The 20556-nt window shown below is 38.1% G+C and overlaps 1 protein-coding gene across 1 annotated transcript in view; it reads left to right on the top strand.

The window, feature by feature from the left end:
* CAMK4 (calcium/calmodulin dependent protein kinase IV) overlaps window positions 1–20556 on the top strand; it is an 88349-nt gene that overhangs the window by 22034 nt on the left and 45759 nt on the right. The window contains exons 2-4 of the mRNA XM_027667220.1: window positions 235–297; window positions 850–932; window positions 15746–15818. Coding sequence (XP_027523021.1) covers window positions 235–297; window positions 850–932; window positions 15746–15818 — 219 coding nt within the window. The remainder of the gene's footprint in view (window positions 1–234; window positions 298–849; window positions 933–15745; window positions 15819–20556) is intronic.

Here is a 20556-nt window from a genome sequence, read left to right as displayed (position 1 = left end):
GACTTACAGGTGTATCTGAAATCTTTTTGCTAGATGCAGATGTTTTTCTTTTACAGCTTCTGTCTCGTATTAATGGAAAATTGTTCTTATTTGACTTGTATGTCTCACATCAACTTAGCTCCAGAGAGAACTAGAAATGCTATTCCTACGTATTTTCCTGTGATGTAGCTAGAAGTTTCTATGGTGACCATAGAAATAAATTTTTTCACTCTTTCCTTCCCATATTTTAACCAGGTAGACAAGAAAATTGTCCGCACAGAAATTGGAGTTCTTCTCCGCCTTTCACATCCAAACATTGTAAGTTTAGCCTTGTTTTTTCACTCCACATTTGTTTCTTTGTTTTTTAAAATTCTTTCTAGTCATAAGAGATGACTGTTCAGGTTCATCAATATAGACCTGGATTAAAGCTTTGCTTTCTCTTCATGAGCATGCTAGCAGCTTTTTATGAAAGCTTGTTGAGTTATACTTACACTTTAAAATAAAATGTTCTTACAGACATGAGTGAGAAACTATGTGAAAAAAGTTCTGCAAATGAAAGTGGAAAGTTTGATTTGTCAGTCCTTGAAGGGTAGGAAAGGTTTTACTTTTCAGTTTCTCTGAAAGATTGGCAGATAGCCTCTTAAGCTGCTGTATTTCATAGAGATTACTGAGGTATGAGTAAGAAAATAACGAAAAGAAAGAAAGAAAAAAAAAAAAGAAATGCAAAGGAGATAAAACTAGCAAAACAAAAAGTGGGAGAGAACAAGGTACATCTACCAGCTGTGGTCTGTGTCCTACTGTTGATGCCCTGACAGTGCTCACCAAGAAGACAAATAAGCAAAATAAATACTTTCTGTTATCTTTTACCAGATAAAACTGAAGGAGATATTTGAGACTCCTACAGAAATCAGTCTTGTTCTGGAATTGGTCACAGGTGGAGAACTATTTGACAGGTAAGTTACCTGTACACACCTTGCTCAGTACCTTCCCCAAGGTCCAGATTCTTCTCTATATGTAATCCTCGTGTTAATAGTTACTGTTATTATTTCATCAGCATAATAGTTTATTCACATGGACAAATGTCTGCAGAAAATAGCTTAAAAATGTGCTTGGAAATGTAATTATCAGGCAACTTTTTGGAAATGATACATGAGTTGAAAATGGAGAGTAAAAAAGTGGAAAAATATTGAAGAAAGGTACTCAGCATATGCCCAGCATTAAGTGTGCTACAGTAGAAAAAAGGTAGGAGAAAATGGCAAAATATCATTGACAGATCATCATGAAACATGTGGAAATCAGCATGCCAGGAGCATAGCTTTATGTCAAATAAAAATTTGATAAGCAGACTAACCAGAAATTCTCTTTGGTATTCACTGTGTTTATAAAACCTCTGGTTTTGCTGCAAAGGTTCTGCAAGACAGCTCTTGAGTTCTGAAGGTTTTACACATGAGGCTGCACATGCTTGTGGAGTAGGTGCATATGCATAAAGTGAAATAAAAATAATTCTGTAATAATGCTGGGGTGATATTTTACTGGTAGGAATTTGATTTTTTAGAGCAAGAGACGATATGAAAAACATTTGATACTGGCTTGAGTAAATTAATTAACTCACTAGTATTGATGATTTCAAGTTTAAATAAGGAAGGGTTATTTGATTTTCCTTCTTCTATAATTAAAATTTAGTATTTTAGAAGGTTATTATACAAATACACATCAAAGATTCAGTCTAAAAGTATCTTTGACTTGAAAAAACAAAATCATACCTTTTTTTTTTTTTTTTGGTATCACAGGCTTAGCTCTGAAAAAGAACTATTTGTGAGTAATAAGAACAAAAGCAACTGCTCCTATGACGTCTTTAGTTCGTCAGAAGAAGGTGCATGCCCCCTCAATACAGTGCTAAAGCCATGAGGAGAGATGTGCTGCAAGCTAAACAACCAGTGAGGGCTCAGTCCTGAGCTGGAGAGAACCCTGGTCAAGAACCATAGCCCTACACATAGCCCGTTATACATCCATGTGGTTTCAGATTAGGTCATTTTCAGGAAGGCTGGATACTCTACAGGACTCCTTGACGAGAAGATTTAGCAAAGGGAAAATGCAAATGTGCCAGTGAAATTGTTGGTTCCTGAGCAGCAAACACCTGTGTGGTAAAACTGAAAAGACTTCATGGGATCCAGGATGGGGAATTGCATTATTTAATGGAACCAGGATTTAATATTATGACATTTTCAACATTCTATGATATACTTGGCAGTGATTATGGGACTTGAGCTGTCAGATTGATCTTTTCAAAAAAATTTAATGCCTGATCCAGTAGTTTAGACAGCTAGGATGAGCTGACACTCTAGCAAGAAGCAACATCATTTAGTCACTTAGTTGAACTGCGGTTCCCTCTTGTGATGCTACTATTTAGCACCAATACTGTGGAGATCTGAACTCGGCATCCTCCTCTACTCCATGTACAACAGAACTGGAACTTTGTCAATACAGATCTCTCTGATTTGTGATTTGGAAAAAAATAAAACAACCAATGAAACAAGAAACCATAACAAATTATTTTCAGCTCTTCAGCTAGCAATAGGAGTATTACTCCACTCCTAAAATTTAAATTAAAAATAATTAAATATAAATATGCAGCAAAGATGTTTTGCACTAGTGACTCCAACTGAGCATCAAACCCTTTCTCAGCTGGGCTGAAGGATTAAAACTTGTTTTGTGCTATGCAATGACTGCCCTCTGAGTTTTAGTGAGGGTAAATTTAGCTTTCTACTTGTGGTGGGTTCACCTTGGCTGAATGTCAGACGCCCACCCATCCGCTCTATCCCTCCCCTTCCCAGCCGGATGGGGGAGAGAGTAAGATACGAAAAGAAAACAACACAAATCGTGGGTTGTGATAAGGCAGTTTATATTTATGCACAAAAGAAAGCAAAAGCAGTGTGTGCACGCACAAAGCAGAAGCCAGCAGTTAATCTCTACTTCCCATAAGCAGCGATGGTCGGCCACTTCTCTGAGAAGCAGGGCTCCAGCACATATAACAGTTGTCAGCAGGCAGCCATTAGAGACAATTAATGCCTCTGGTCCTGCTCCTTGCCTCAGTGTTTATATCTGGGTTGATGTCATATGGTCTGGAATATCCCCTTGGTCAGTGTGGGTTAGCTGGCCTACTCCTGTCCCCTCCCAGGATCTCACCCTCCCATTGAAGAAGGAATGTTACAGTGTTGGTGCTGTGCTCAGCAGTAGCCAAAACATGGGTGTGTTATCAACACTTCCTCTAGCTACCAATGCAGAGCACGGCATTGTGAGGGCTACTATGGGGAAATAAATTTCGGCTCAGCCAGATCCACCACAGTACCTTAGGTCAGATTCCCCTCTCATGTTTCATCTTTTCATTCCTTACATTGTTTTATCATACTTCAAGAAAATGACTGACTTGACTGACAGAGAGGCCTTGTGCACTCTTTCCTCTGTGCTTGCATGACACAAACACTACTGTTCTCCTTGCTCTAAACATCGTCATTGCTGCTACTGCTAATTCTTGTAATGTGCTGGTACTTTTTATATCAACCATTTTATTGCTCTATTTTTTCTGCCATTCCAGCAGTCCATTCTTCCATTGAATATGTTTGAGCTGCGGATAAGTAAGTTCTTTCATGTAAACATCCCTCTTATCATGAAGATGATTTTATAAATACCCAAGATCTGATTAGTTTTCTAGAATCCTATTATCATTGTTGACGTGTTGTTGGTTTCAAGCCACTCAACATAAAAGTTCTGGGTAATGAAATTATTCACTTCCTTCATCATATTTAACATTACTGTCAAGTCATCCATGTTATTGCTAAAATAACTCTCATTATGACAATTTTTCAATTGTGTTATTCAAAAGGAGATAAATTCAAACAAATGTATCAGTTACACATCTGAGTTAATACAGCTGAAATCAGGGTGGCATTGTATTTATGAAAAGAAAACTCTTTCCCAGACTTCATAAATCACATTGTAAGTCATACTCTGACATACCACCTCATACACAATAAATAAAACTCTAAACTGAACTGGAGAAGTTTGTGCAAATTAAAATATTTATTGCCATTTTACATGACAGTTTTTGCCAACCCAGTAAATGAGGACTGACAAAGAGCTTGTGACAAAGAATGACAAAGAGAGTGACAGACCAGTGGAGGAATTTTTAACTTAAATGTAATTTCTTGGTACTGTTACTTTAGCTTTCTTGGTGTATTTCATCAGATTTTGGGTGTCTGTTGATTTGGCTTTGCTTCTAGTAATTAACCTCTGTATTATTATGGGCAGTAATAGCTGTTGCAGCACTGTGAACTCTGATCTTTGTTTTTTGAAGGCTAAATTTTGTTGAAGTTGGTTTATTCCATTTAGATTCTATTCATATCTATTGCTTTTCACCTGAATCGCTTTTACTAATATTAATTCCAGTAAAAAAAAAAAATCAATTCTCCTTTACCTTCATTTTACTCAGAATATCTGCAGATTGCTAAGAATAGTTTTTGTTAGAGTCTTTCTTTTTTCTGCTTCAAATAATAATGGCAATCCATAAATTGTCCTTGACGGTACTTTGACATCTTGACCACAGACTCTTCTGTTTCTTCTTTCATCTTATTATTAAGTGCACCAAACAATGTCTAAAGGTAGCACTTACACCTGACGATCTCTTGCATCACTTCCATTTCAAATTTCACATTTCCTCTGAAATATAAGTTCAAACTGATATTCTCTTCTTTTATGGAGTGTACATTAACAAAAATATTAATTGTTCTAAAGAACTTGCCTTTCTAAGGGAGGTGGGAATTGTTACCTCTTATGGATGAAATCTAGTGAAGCCTTCCCAGGCTTCTCACACACCTTTTTGTTTGTGCTTTTGAAAGTTAGAATTGCTAAGGGACATCAATAACAATCAAGGAACTAATCAGTCACAAAAATGATTATTAGCTAGTGTCTTTTATTAGCTAGGGTCAGAATAACATCTTTTATTTGCTTCAGTGTTCTGGTCTTATCATGTGGTGGCAGCCTGTCTTCTGAACAGGGGTCAGAGAAGTCCTTTGGACTCCGTCCTAGTTACAGAGTCTGGGACCAATTTATCATTATGTGGGTATAACCAAAACTGTGTATTCTACACACTCCATGTAATTTCTGATGAACTGTTAGTAATGGATCATTTGCAGCAGCTCCCCAGGGCACACCTGACACCTCAGACTACAAGCTGAAAAAGAAACCCTGCAAGTTAGGGGAGTGTTCTTTTCTTTTCACACCAATGACTTAGCTCCGGGGAGGCATTAACACCTTCACACCCAGTCTGAGGGATCATCTCTGCTAAGGGGCCACAATGCCTGGCATAATAGGCAGCTGCAACACCTAGACCATCCAATATCTCAGAAATATCCCATGACTCACAGAGTTAAATCACCCACTGTGAAACTCCCCGCCCTGGGGGAGGTAATGGGCATTCCCACCTGAACTTGAGCATATATAAACTTCGGGCTTTGGGAGTTCTGGTACTACTTGTCGTATCCAGAAGAGGACCAGAACTTCGACAGAACTGCAAACATCATCTGGACAAACAGGGTTTTTTTTCCTTTTACTTTGCATCCAGGAGGATAGTGCTCAGCACAGGGGCCAACAAACACTGTTCTGTTCTTGTCCCAGGGTGCTGGGTTATATATCTGCTTTTATGGGTTAAAACCAGTTTTTCTCTGTATCAATTTATTGTAATCTTTTTTAGTAAATTGTAACTCTGACTTGTAATCTCTCTTGAGTTGGGTTCATTTCTCCAGCTGGTTTACTTTTAAACCAGCACAGACTCCCTACTTCATATGATCATGTTACTGTCCCGAAACCCAGGACTGGCAAAAATAAAAAGCAGTTGGTGACAACTACATCAACTATTCTCTGAAATGGGAAGACAAGACAAAACCAGCTCTGGAGAAACTGCTCCTTGATGGCATTTAGTTTCTATAGAATTTAGCTCTAGTAATGATAAACCCCAGTATTTCCTTGTACATTTGTAATAATGCCTTTACACTTTTTTTTTGTGTTCAGTTCCTAATTTTCTGTCACTCTGGGAACTGGGAAAACCTTTTGTAAATTGGACACATCAGTGCCTGTGAAGTTCTTCAGTTTATTAGGTGTCGTTAATACTTTAAGTTCCTATGATTACAGCACCTCTGACATAAGTATTTTCAGTTTTTTCTGCCACAGCCTCACTACTTTAATATAGATATACATAATCTGGATGCCAGATGAACTAGGAGGGATATACCTGTTAAACTAAATAGAAAGTTGATTAAGGCTTAGCTGAATTCCTTAATTATTACCATATTTAAGTTTCATATTTGTTTGAAATTCAGAGAGTTTTAACAGCCCTGTGCAGGTGACAAGTCTAGGTATATATACCTACAGCCTATATAGTTGTACCCTATATATATATACATATATATATATATATACACACATACATACATACATACATAATGTATATATACACATACATACAGAAAGTCTCTGACTGACCCAAGTACTAACTATGTCTTCTGTGTCTTGATTCAACACCTCTTCTGAAATTAATAAGTCACTTAGAATGTGAGTGCTTTGTACATTTTTTTAAATTGCTTTTTTCTCTGTTTAAATTATGACAAGAGTGTAAAGTGAAGTCAAAATGTTTTAGGAAGAAATAAAGTTATCCTGAATATTTAGAGCACCGAAATGCTTGTCCTAAATGATAATTGAGGTGATTTTTTGATGAAAGCCTAAAAAGCTTTTAGATAATGTACTTCTCAGTTCAATGTTGAAATTTAGCTGATATCATAAGGAATGTATCCCAGATCCAGACACCGTGTAAGAGGCCAGGGCCACCAAAGGAGTACTGGAAGGGTTGAATCTGAAATAATCCTGACCAGAATAACTGAATGATGTAAATACTCCTGTGAACTCGGACATAGAGGAATATAAGTACAATCTGTGTTGTGCAAGCTGTTCCCAGTTTCAGAAGTTGACGGTCAGTTGTTTCACTCTTATTGGGAAGTAGGTGATGTGCCAGAGTGAGCCCCAGTGAAATGTGTTTAAACTGTCATGGCAGCTACAACTGTGCTGGTTTGGCATGAAGAGGTGGAGCTGGCAGGTGGGTCACCTGAGCTCAAAGAATATTTTTCAACCACACATGGGCATCCAGGTCTTTGGGGTTTGTTTCTTAAATACCTCTGTAGTCTTCTTGTGTAAGCTATTCCAGTGACTCTCCAAATTAGGTTCAGTGTCAATATCAGGAAAAACTTTCTATCTGCAAATTTGGCCAATATTTGTTTGCCTTGTCACCAGCAGGTAGGAAGAAGATGATCACTTTCTTCTTTACAGCAAACTTTATATCAAACTTTCAGGCATGGAAGACTGAGGAAGACTCTATTTTGTCAGCCCCAGCAATCTTTTGTCCCCAGTTATGTTTTCTGTGTGTCTGTTACCGTCTAGTGAATTTCCCCCACATTCCCACATCTTTCTCATATTGTGGTGCCCTCAGCTAGACAAAGAAATCCAATTAAAGCCTCAGCAGTTGTTGGCAGGGCAGCTTCATCAGCCCCTTCAGTGCAGCTCTCTTCCCCTCCCCAGGCCACTGCCTCTTTTTCAAGTTTTCAGTGGTCCTTCACTTTGCCCCCTCTCAGTTGCTCAGACAGGAGCTGTGACATGCTGCAGTTACTCAGTTTGTTGCATTGCCTCACACAGTCAGTTAACACAAAACTTTTGTATGAGGGAGGAGCTTGAGCACTGTGGCTTCGTGACCTCTAGAAAAAAGGACTATTATTTTTTTAAAATATGTTCTGAAATTAAGCTCCTGAAAGATCAACTTGTCTAATTCAGTGGGTGCTATAGAAATGCTGAGTTGGACGTGGAAGTTAAAGAGGGGAAAACAAACCCCAGTACAAGATACAAGAAATACACGATTTTCCTCTAAGTTCTCCTGCATGCCACATTTATCAGAGTGCCTCTTGTTTAATAACAATGGAGGGAAAAGAGTTTTCCTGAATGGCTGCATTTCATTTCTAAACAGAGTATTGAAGAAAAACTTCTAGTTTGTTTGACTTGGAGTCAGATCGAAACCCAGGTTTGTATTTTCCATTATCCTTCTTCAGATCAGCGGTAGGAGGTTTGAGTTGTTAGAGACAGTAACAGCTAGTCTGCTCTGGAATATGAAACTGGTTGTATAATAAGGGAGAAGCAGCAAACTGAAATAGAGCTACTTTTAAAAATATTTTATTACACTTCAATTCTGTAGTATGGAAAATACACAAATATTTAAGAGGGAAACTTTATTTTTAACTAAACAAATGCATCAGAGCAACAAGGAATTGGCATCACCTCAGTACAAACATGAGCCAATAGATCTGTGAACCATTCATTGAGAAACTGTCTCATGTGGAAACCATTTTGCTACTGAATAGAGTGATGTAACTTTCTTTTCCTATTTCTGCTAGTTTTCAGTCTCACTTTAGCTTGTATAAAGCTTCTAATTTCATTTTAATTAAATAGAAGAATTTACATAAGAACTAAGTGAATAAGTCAGAAAAATCTCCATGACAACCAAAACATTTTAGATAAATTACCATTTATTATGTAGAATCAAATAATTTTTTTAATTGTTAGCACATACTGGCATTGGAACACAACTTGTATTTATATAGGCCAGTGCCTTGTCTGAGACTGTAGATGATGTAACATGATGCAGCCCACAGCTAAGATGTGGTGCAAGGATTTTGAGTAAAAGCCAGGTAGAGGCAGAATGAAAATGACCCTAAAAACAGTGAAGACTTTTATTGATGTCACGATGTTTATAAAGAATAGTCTAAAAAGCAAATTCAGACATTGCTTAAAGAAAGAGAAACAATATTTGGAATTGATGTAATAAAAAATTTTATTGTTTTCAATGGCTAAACAGATTTAGCAGGACTTATACAAGCCACATTATATGTTTCTAAATTCAGCTAATACTCAAGTGCTACTGACTGCACATTGTGGAGAAATAGGTTTTATAGCAGCAATATTAAATGATGGTTAAATATTGCAAGTTTTAGAGTAACTGTTTAGATTAATTGGCATAAAACTAAGTACACTTACCAATCTGAGGTAAGGGTAGTAAGAAACAGACTTTACCTGCTCACATTTCAGGCAAAATTGGAGTATGGGTAGGGTGGCCCGTGTGGGAAGGAAGCAGAGAAAAAAAGCTAAGAATAGGAGAACTAGTACATGTAGGGCATGGGGGAGGAAAAAGTGAGTTTGTTAAAGTGGTAAGATTTCAAATTTTCTTGATCGCTGGGAATCGTGAGAACAGCTTGTGTTTAAAATTGAAGGAATATTCATTGCACTGTATTCTAAATACCCAAGAAAAACAAATGAAAAATAGGTTTTGGTTTCAGGGTCAGGGAGCTGGTAAAAGTACCCATTTCTTGTGCTGTTTTGCTCCTCTTCTGTCTTGTTTCTTCCATCCCCTGGTGCCCTCAATTGCAGGTTTCAGGTTTTGCTCCAGTGAAAGGCCTGGAGTGGTTCTGTGGGCTGTGCTGCCTGGGGAAGGATCAACATCCTTCCTCAGTCTTAGCTGAGAGGTCTCACTGTTACAGCAGCAGCAAGTGCTGACTTAGAATTTAAGATATGGACAATCTCACACAAAGAGGAGCATGCCATCAGTGACTATCCCAGTCTAGCATCCTCTGGCACTGGATGAGTCCTCTCCTTAATCAAAGCAGATGGTTTTGATTTCTTTTTTTTACCACTGCACTGTGCAAGCACTGTTTCTCTTGCTAGACTTGGAAAGAGCTGGCCCTCTGTTTTGTTACTCATTGAAAAATCCCACCCAAAACTTAGTCCTTTCCTTCTCTGAAATGTTCACTTGTTTGTTCTTATAGGAAATTGATTGTTTCCACTTGCTTGACATGCTTGTCTTTAACCCCCAGACACATGTATTCCAGTGAACTGTAAAACTGTATATCAATATAATTTTAATATTCCCTGAAAATTGATTCTAAAATCACACACTGGGTTCCCCATCTCTTTCCTCAGCTATTTTCAGATCCCGTGTGTTTAGTTTAGTTTAGCAGGACTTCACTCTTCCTTTTTTTTTTTTGTTCCTACCATTAATAAAGTTTCTGCAGAACAAGTGTGGCCACTACTTTTCTCCCTTTACTGGGATATCCCACTGCTTTACACAGATACAGTGAATAAAAGCATAGTACACCAAGTCCTAAGAAGAATGTCCCAAAAGGAGTAAAATCCACTACACGGTGTTCCCAAATTATACTGCTTGTTGCAGGGGTATGTTGAACACTGGTAAGAGCTTATGCATCTGCTGATGTGGACTGATGAAGTTACACATAATGGAAACATTACAAGCAATAAAGCAAGCTCTGTAATTCTATGGTGGAGAGGCTATACTGAAAACCATCTGCAAAACTGAAGAATTTATATTGCAAGAAAACTGGAAGTGCTCACAGGGAACAGAGGTGTTAGAAAGGCTGGTTGGAAGTTGGCAAGGATTACTGCAAATTATGAAACACTTGAACACATACATGTGTTTGATCATGTGGAAGCTGTCAAAATTCCAGTTACCCACTGTGTATAGGGATAGCATGCATCAGGAGAGACATTATACCATTTCCACAGGCTTGCTGGGCAGGGTAATGCTGAGGGCGGTTTTGTTACAGCTCCGTTACTCAACAAGGCTTTTCCACCTCTGAGCGTCAGCAGCAGCTGAGAGCATTACAGTTGCTTTGATGGTGCAGCTGAGGGCTGTAGGCTGGGGAGCACAGGGGAATGGTTTCTGTTGGGTGGCCGGACCCTACAGGGAGGCAGAGGTGCATCTCAGTACCCTGGGGACTGGGGCTGTACTGAAAGGGCATCTCCATCTCTGCAGGTAGCGGGAAGGGGCAGAGAGGAGGGAGCCTTGGGAAGTACTTCACTGCTTCTCTGTATAGAATGAAGAAGATTCGTCTCAAATATGTTCATATGTGCTTGGAAAGACAAGGTTAAAGTAGGTGGTGTCTTAGGAGACCTGTGGTTTGACGTCCATCAGTGGTTGCTCTGTTAAACATGTCTCACCACATGCAAGTGTAAACAACTGAATAAGCATATTTCAGTAAGTGTGTGCACACAAGCATGAATGAAAAAGCGATTCTGCACAAACCAGTACTTCATTTTCGCTTGCTCTAGAATGTCTTAATTTTGGACTTCTGTCTTGAATTTCCTGGATCCTTGCAGCACCAAATTCAGTGTTTTTCTGTTTGTTTATTCTGTTTGACTTTAAGCATTTCTGGATTCCCAGATGTTTTTCTCAGTTTTTCTGTCAAGCACTCTTTTGGTATACTTGGCTCTTCATTTGCGTATCAAAGAGAGTATTTAATTAGTTCCTTATTGTTGCTGTTCCTATCTTTCTGTCCTTTCGGCAAAGGTTTAATCTACCTCCAACCATAGTTTTCTTAAAGATCGTTCTGCAAACTAGCTATAAATAGCTGGGTTTGCTTCAATAATAACAAAATAAGTCATTTCTGCAAGTTTCCTTCCCATTATGGGGAAAAAAAGAGCAATGAGTCATATTTAATCTGCAGGTTAAAATTGAAAAATCCCTGTAAAGAAGCTTCGTTCATCTCAGGTAGGAGTGCTGTTATAAGGAAGCAAACTGGCACACCTACCATTTGTCTTATGTAAACTATTGCAAGGAAGATGCAAAAAATAGATATGCAAATGATCTCCCAGTATTACTACATGATCTAAACTACATGATAATCTTCTTTCAGTACTCTTCCTTGTTGTGTAATAACCAGGTTTTAGGTCTAAATCAGAGTGCCCTTAGAAATAAATTTTCATCTTTAGAAAGCAATATGTCTTTTTCATTAATTGCTGTTACAGAAGATTAAGTTTTCTATTGGCTAGATTATTACTAGGAATTAGATGTCTATTCTCAATAACTTCCATTTCTTGACTTCTGGAAAACTGGAAAGTTAACTGTATGTGACATAAGCTGTAACTGGCCTGACAGGGTACGTTATTCACGTGTAACATTAGAGGATGGGTCAAATGCATTGCACAATAATTCTACAATTTGTTTTCATTACTCTCCTGAAATATGGACCTGCACTTCATTACATTTATTACTTTAAAGCGTAAATTTACAAAGGCTTATCTACAATGTCTGTGGGATTCTTGTGCTGTATATTTAATGTAAATAATGAGAGCAGCATGCTATCCTTACGCCCATATACTGTCTAAGTCAGGGTGGGCTCCTCTTGAGGTCAACAAGAGGGCAGTCTTGAGCATCTCTTTGATCTCCTTTCCAATGGTCAGGTAATTAGTGGTTTTCACTTCTGCATTAGTTGGGCATTGGCAGAAAGCTCAGAACTTCATCTCTTCTTTGGTTTTGTTGAATGGAGAAAAATACAAAGAAGTAGACTGCATTTAAGAGATGGGGTTTTTTTTCCTTCCCCCAGTTTATCTGTTTGAAAAAGATAGAAAAAGGATTATGTTGCCTTACTGTAAAATGAGAAAATTGTTGGATTAAGGGAGAAATGTAAATTGAATTGTAGCTACATTACTTCATATTTCTCTGATCTTAGTCACATGTGTGACCCAGAGAATCAGAAATCCTGTTGAAACCTTAAAACCTGCCTCATATGTTTCTGAAGTCAGGTGCACAAGGTCACCCTGCACCTCTTGGACCCAATGCATGGGCAGGTGGGATACTACAGACAGGTATGCCTGGCTGACACTAAATACTTTACTTGTGTTCAAAAGGAGGAGGAATCAAAACTAGCATCCTTGAGGGGAAAACAAGAACTAAGCAAAAGCATCACTGGGGCTCAGGTCCCACCATGTAATGTAATAGAAGAGGATAATTCAGCCTGAAATAGCTAAGGAGGAATCTTACCTTCAAGTATAATGTAGCATTTTATTGTGTAATTTATGGCTTTTTGTAACCTCTTTCCTACACTTCACGCTAAAAGCCTAACATAATGGCTCCATGAGATAAGCTTTGCTTTGTTTTAACCTTGTGATGATAATTTCCAGTAAGGCTCTCCCTAACAGTTTAAACAGATGACCAAAGCAGAGAGGTACAAAAAAAATCAAAGGTGTTAAAGCAGCGCATATGTGACGTTAGCTATAGGGCTGCCAAAAAAAAAACAACAAAAACCCCCCCAAAAAAACCCCAAACCAAACAAATTTCTAGAAATCAGGCCAAGGAATTATGCAGCTAAGAAATCATGGTGAAATAGAAGAGCTGCTCGAGAGGAATTACTTGCTGCTACTGATGCCACAGAAGTTCTCTATCAATCCGCACCTCAGGAAGTCTTCCATCATCCCCATATCACCATTGGCGAAGCAGAGCTCAAATCAGTCCAGCAGTTTAATTACCTAGGTAGCCTCATCTCCTCAGATGGTAAGACTGATGGAGAGATAGACAACAGGTTAGCAAAGGCATATAGAGCTTTTGGAAGACTCCATAAAAGAGTCTGGCAAAATAAACACTTGAAGAAAAGTACAAAGATCAGTGTTTACAGAGCCATAGTGCTGTCTACTCTTTTATATGGATCCGAATCATGGGTCATCTACCGCCACCACCTGCGTCTCCTAGAACACTTCCGTCAACGCTGCCTCTGAACAATCCTAAATATCCACTGGTCAGATTATGTGACCAATACACCTGTTCTAGAACAAGCAGCAGTCGCAAGTATAGAGGCCATGTTGCTGAGAACACAGCTGCATTGGGCAGGACACGTCTCAAGGATGAAAAATCACTGCCTCCCTAAGACCTTGCTTTATAGTGAATTTGCCACTGGCTGCTGCAAGAGAGGAGCCCCGATGAGGAGATAAAAGGACTCCCTGGTACAACAACTCAGCCTTGGCCATATTGATCATCATAACTGGTCTACTCTGGCCTCCAATTAGGATGTCTGGAGACACACCATCCATAACGCTGCTGCTTCCTTTGAGAACACACACAGAATCACTCTTGAGGAGAAAAGACAATGTAGAAAGGATCGTGCCTTGCAGAATATACCACCTAAGGAGTCTTTCTGCTGTGCCTTTTGCAACCGGACGTGCCTGTCTCGTATTTACCTTTTTAGCCACTGGTGCGCTTGTAACAAACGTGGGTAGAGTCCTTCCCAAATCTTCGTTCCCGAAGCCTAGCCATGATGGTGATGATAATGATGTCACATCAATAGACTTAGTTATCTGTGAACATGATGAATGTTAAGGTAAAGCAATTGCAGCCAGTTAGGAATATCCCTGAATAGACTATTTTCCACAGTGCCATGCTTGTTGTATCAGTTTCTGTTGGAGTACTATCTTTGCATGGTTTCTTATTGCACCTGATCTTCTAATGAGCGTGTAGTAGTGCTTTTCGTATGTACATTAGTCAACACCTTTCCCATCAGCTTTTGTGAAGCTATGAGGTGTTGCACTGATGGCAACTAAATATGAGTCTATTGTTACAGAGAAAGGAAGTGATAAAAAGTTACTGCAAAGCAGGAGCAGTGGGGAGAAAGAGGTATAGGCTTCTTGCCACCAGAGAGTCTTTTTATGGACCTTAAGCAGAAGATCTTTCCAGTGACTTCTGACTTCAGATATTACAAGCTTCTTGCTGTATAGCTTTGTGGGGATTTTAGGGTATTGTTTTGTAAAACTGGCTTGTGTGCTTGCAGGACATAACTTTGAAAAACCTCTCATAGGCACCACTGGTTCTGTTTCTAGACAAGACCTGGCTATGCTTTTTCTTTAAAGTGACTCTCTGAGGGAGAATTATTGCAGTTCACAAATACTGTGCACAGTTAAAAACAACAGCAAAAAGACTGTTGGGTGTCATAACCATGATATTGTCCATCTTAATGATAGATCCTTCTTTTATTAACTTCTCATGTGTAATTCTGCAAATCTGTATCTTCTGCTGGCTCTGTTTAACCACACTATGCATTTATAACGTTTCATTCTCTAATGGCAGTTCTTGCAGAACTTAGTCTTTTCATCATGGTAAGGTTCCAGGGAGATAATACTGAAGGAGAAAGTTGAAAGTTTCTTTATTTTGCAAGACTGAACTGATGTAAAAGCAAAGGGAGAAAAAAATATGGATTTGCAGGACCTTCAGAATCCATAAATTGCTGGACTCCCCATAAGCAGCACATGGTCAACACATTAAAAAATTAAACTATCACATCTCATCTATACAAAATAAGCATAGCATACTGGCTGTTTATGTTAAGAAGACAGAAAAGGTAGTTTTAGTTGTAATGAAACTGTTTCTTTGACTACAGCAGCCCCAGTTTTCTACTGAGGGGGGAAAAAAGGCAATTATTCAGCACATTTCACTTGAGGGATAATTTGAAACTAGTGAACCCTTTCTCTTGAATAATTCAGATCTGTGTGTGTTTTGTTTCATAAAGGGCTAGCTAAATTGAGGGGAGACTAAGTTAAATATAAAAGTGAAAAAACAGTTCCTAAAGGATGTCTAGTTTTGTCTGAGAGTAATTCAGACCAGAACCTTTGAACTGAGTATGTACGTATTACAAGCATCTTACTTAGTTGATATTTTATCTCCTGTTTTTCATTTAACTGGGCAACTTAAATTGCAAAAAGGTTGGTTTTAAGTCTTTTGGGGGCACTCTAGCATCCTGGTCATATTTAAATTCGATTGCTTGCTATCTCATTTTTGAAAAAGAAGCCTCTGCCTGCACTATTTATTTACCTTAAAGCTTAATCCTTTTTTTTTCTGTAGGATTGTGGAAAAGGGTTACTACAGTGAACGAGATGCTGCTGATGCTGTTAAACAAATTCTGGAGGCTGTTGCTGTGAGTATTGTCATCATATGCTCAGCACCTGATCTTTCACCTTTAGTGGTTCAATAAAAACTTACGTGTGAAACAGGCAGAGTTTACCGGAGACAATCTACACGATAATGTTGTATTGAATTTTTTTTAAGGTAGTGGCACTTCGAAGGGCAAAAAGTGACTTTGGATGGCAATATTTTTAATGCACTAAGTCACCTGTTACACCAGAGTGTGTGCTCTGTCCAGTCTCTGCTGTGGAATTCAGCACTGGTTGTTTTAGCCCCAAAAGTAATTTGAAGTCACTGACACTTGCATAGCTCATTTTGTTTTGATGAGTATGTCATAGTAACTTATTTGGAGCCTTAAACAAAAGAAAGTGCAGTACTTTTCATCTCAACTTAAAAGGATAATAGATCAGCTGAATGTGTTAGCTGATGTGAAGAGTCACAAAAATTTAAGTCAGAGACTCCTGCAGAATATTGCCATGAAAATAGTTATGCTTCATTTGCAGTTGTTACCTTAAGGTGACCCATCACAAGTTTTGCCACTATGAAGAAGCATTTATACAAAAAAGGTTCTTTGGAAGGAAGTGGCCACAGCACTAAGCCTTCCAGAGTTCAAAAGATGTTTGGACAATGCTCTCAGGCACACGGTGTGATTCTTGGGGCTGCCCTGAGCAGTGCTGGGAGCTGGACTTTGATGATACTTGTGGGTCCCTTCCAACTCAGAATATTCTATGATGCAAAGTGTGGACTACTGTGAAAAGCGCATAGTGTAGATTGCAACATATCTAATAAAAAAACAACTCTTCTTGCTCATCATATTGCATATACATGTTCAGAATGAAAGCAATATTGAGAGAAAGCAGAATAAGAATTGGTGCCAGTAGTTTATGCAGTTTCCAATATACCTTCTTCCTCTATATTTTTTGTGATTTTCAAATAATTTTGTACAGCTATTTCACATTCTGTCACTTTCAGAAAGTTATAAAGATTCTTGAGGCAAGAAGATGAAGGCTTCTAGTGTCTACATAAAATGTTTCCATACATTATCTGTTCTTCTTAGTCACTTGTAGCTCTTCCATCTAATTTCACACCAGACATTCTCCAAAATAGCTATCAGATGCTGGGAAAGTACTTAAGAAATTAATTTGTCAAATATCTACTCTGTATACTAGCACCAATCACTTCCAGAACAGAAGAAAGGAAACATGTTGGACAAGGAAAAAGTATTCCAGTTGGGACTCTTAAAGGCTTTCAGACAGGTAACAATATAGAGGTAATCTTACTTTATGAAACTAAGATGTTATCAAGGCTGCGAGAGAGATGGATACTAAAGATTTTGCATTCTGCTGTGCCTGACAGTCTGACTTCAGAGTCAGCAGGTGATATTTTGGATTTTATTCAGTGGCGCTGTGTAGTTGTCGACAGCAGATGAAGGTGCTTTGGGGTAAAGCAGCCAGGTAGCAAAAAGACTACAAAGATCTTGGAGTCAGAGGTGTGTAAGTAGTGCAGATGGAACTTGCCTGACTTTTGGTATATCTCCAGACTGTCAATCTTTTCAAATAAAGTACAGCTGTTGACCACATGGGGAAAAGAGAGGTCAGCCTGAAGGGCTCATTTGAAGGATCTGTACAGATCATCTGAGGGGATAGTGCCAGAGGAGCTGTCCCTGAGAATGGGCTGGTGGTCCTGACTGACCTCTGTGGAAGGTGTCTAGAGATGAGGAGATTACTGGTTACATCAGTAATTCAATTAATGAGAAGGAACAGGCCAATTTGGGCATATTTCCCTGGGATGGTAACAAAATACTTCAATGTAAAAAGCTGCTATAAATCATGGTTTGGTATTATTTGTAAGCCTGTTCACACTAAATAAGATGTGAGAACTACTGTTTACTACACTAACTACACATACTGCAAGACCATGCATGTTCACTTCATGTTACTTTCTGAATGATCTGATGTTTTCTGAGTCACTCTTATTCAAAGAGATCTAAATTATGTATTTTAATTCAGGGCATAATGTATTTGCATAAACTTTTAAAATTGGTTCAAATTATTATTTTATGACCAACTTTTTCTTTCAGTTGAAGTGCCCCAGTTAAGATGGTTCTACATTATTTAACATTCTTTTTGCAAAAAAAAAGAAAGATGATGATCAAGTTCTGCTGAAAGATATTTCAGGAGGTGTTTCAGCTCTTTATTTTAAAAGCCAGAAACTAGATGAAAATCTTCAGTTTCTTTGAGTTGTAGTAACTTGGCTGAACTAAATGGAATAGTGATGTGTGAAAACTAAAAAGCTCACCTTTATATGTAAGCAATAATTTGGATTTCTGTGGATCCTTGTACTAGATCCCTAGCTAGGATGAACTATATCCACTTCTGCTCTTATGGTTGAAACTGAACATCTAAGACAAAGCCGAAAAGCTGTGGAAGTGTCAATTCCCAGCTTGGGATCTTTGCAGCCCAGCTGAAGCACTGTGACAGACTGGGGCAGTAAACTTGACAGAATGGTGTTTGTGAGAAGAAAAGGAATTACTGTTAGGAACCGGAAAATGCTACTGCAGAATAATAATCTATCCAAAATAAAGGGAAACATGTCCATAGATCATTCTTAAAACCAAATATTGGTACAATCTGCAAAATAGATAATGCTAACGAACACCCTCCTGGCACAACCACAGGCATTTTGACATATGCAATTTTTACTAACTGCTCTTAGAAAAAACAGCATTCAGCCTTCCTCTTGCTGAGCTCTCTTGGACTAATTGTTTTATCAGTCCCTTTTTAAGGGCTGTTACTCTAGTTATGGATCTGTCCTCTCAGTGGATCACTGACATGAGGAGATATTATGCTTTTATACAGCAAAGGTTTTTTGAGACAAGTCTAAAGGATTTAGTCAAAATTGTAGAGTGGGATATTAAAAGCACATAAGCATTTTTTGTTCAATTCCTTGTTCAATTCCTTTTGAAATTGTTAAACCAAATGGACTTACTTTCTTAAAAAGAAAATCCATAAAGCTTCTAGGTCTGTCTGTTTTTTATAATACCTGAGACTTATAAGCCTACCTCTGATGGGCTTATCAAGAATTAATCAAGCAGCCAGAGTAGAACACAGAAAATTAATCTTAATCTTCATGTCGCAAACCATCATAAATACATCCAACATCTGTCCTCCCAAGATCAGAGAAAACAACAAAGCCAGTATTTTTTTGTAGACCTCTGCATTCATTTTGCCCTTTTTTATGATTTTTCTTTCTACTGTTTACAGTTGATCTGGTGTTCCCAGTCCATGGGGGAACAAATTAGCCTTTTTTTCTTCTGTCTTTTCTGCACTTTTCCATTATTCTTCCATTGTTCTTCAAGCTGGGAGATAGCTTCATTCATAAGATGAAAGGTTTGTATAAAACTAGGTCAAATCAGCGTTCATCTTTTTAGCTCTTTTGCTGTGCTATGCAGAACAGGTTTTGTTGCTATCTGACATCTCAGAACAGGGTAGTTTCAATCCTAAAAGAGGATGCATTTGAGGGCAGTCTATCGTAGCACATCATTTCTGTCCTGAGCTATTCTTGCAGAATGAGTGATTGATGTTGTGATATTCAAATAATCCTTGAAATAATGCTCTCAAAAAGTCTATTGCACATTTCTGTAAGAGATATCTATTTTTTAGCTGGTCAAACTGAAGAAAATTACTCTGATTTTTAAGTGTACTTTGTCACTAAATATAAGCACTGTTTCTTCTTGCCTATTCTACATTAGAGTCAAAGTCATAGCTTTCTGCTTGAGGGTTAAATTACTCTTTTCATTTTATTTAAGTTTAATTTTTAAGTTAGGGTAGTTACTAACATACCTATTATATATAGTTTTGAATTCATCCAGTAGTCTTTAAGTTAATTTCCAATCACATTTTACAATAGTTTGTTTTCTTATGACTGGCTATTATCTTGTCTAGATAGGAAGATTTTCCTGAAGTTATATGTGGGATCCCCTCTGTTTCTATTATCTTATTTAAATTTTCTACCATTTCAATCTTCACTGTATGGCTACTCTTCTGTTCACTTACTTATCATCTCAAATTCACAGGGAGCACACTGAATTCTCAGCTGTGGTTGCAGAGCCTGAAGGCAGTCAAGCAATTTGCAGGTTTGAGAGAGAAAACCTAGATTAAACATTTCTATTCATTTCAGTGAGTGTTGATCTGTCTGATAATGAGCTGTATATTAGTAGGTAAGAACACACTATGAATGTGCAGCTTGCAAGTATATTTTACAGTTCCTGAGGCACTGGTGTTTCTGCAAATTAGAGCTTAGGCCAAATGAGGTAGGCAGACTTCTAAGGACAGGCTGAGGCACAAGCAAATTCATTTAGCTATTTGGTGGTTTTGGCATTCAAAGAAAAGCGTACAATGTATAAAGATTATGAAGAGGTTTCATGTTTTCTGTACAGCCATTGAGTTGTGCTTGCTGGAGATAGAGGCAACCAACGGATTTAGGTGAACTTAATCAAGGTGCATCATAAAATTCTGAAATTTTGAACAAGGGAAGTGTTACATTACCAATATATACTTAGCAAGGCACACTGTTAAGAAGAATAAGTGGACAAATTGGAAAGAAACCTGGAGCTCAGTTCTGTAGAAAATGAAGAGAATGGCAAGGATGCCTAGGTATAACAGCACAGAATAAAGACCTGTTAAAAATAGTAACAAATCTTGGGAGTGCTGTGTGTAAGAGGAGGAATCCTATGCATAGTTGTAGATATT

Source organism: Corapipo altera, unplaced genomic scaffold (genome assembly GCF_003945725.1).
Source record: "Corapipo altera isolate COAL_440 unplaced genomic scaffold, ASM394572v1 60935, whole genome shotgun sequence".
NCBI lineage: Eukaryota > Metazoa > Chordata > Aves > Passeriformes > Pipridae > Corapipo > Corapipo altera.
This window is presented reverse-complemented; position numbering and strand designations above follow the sequence as displayed.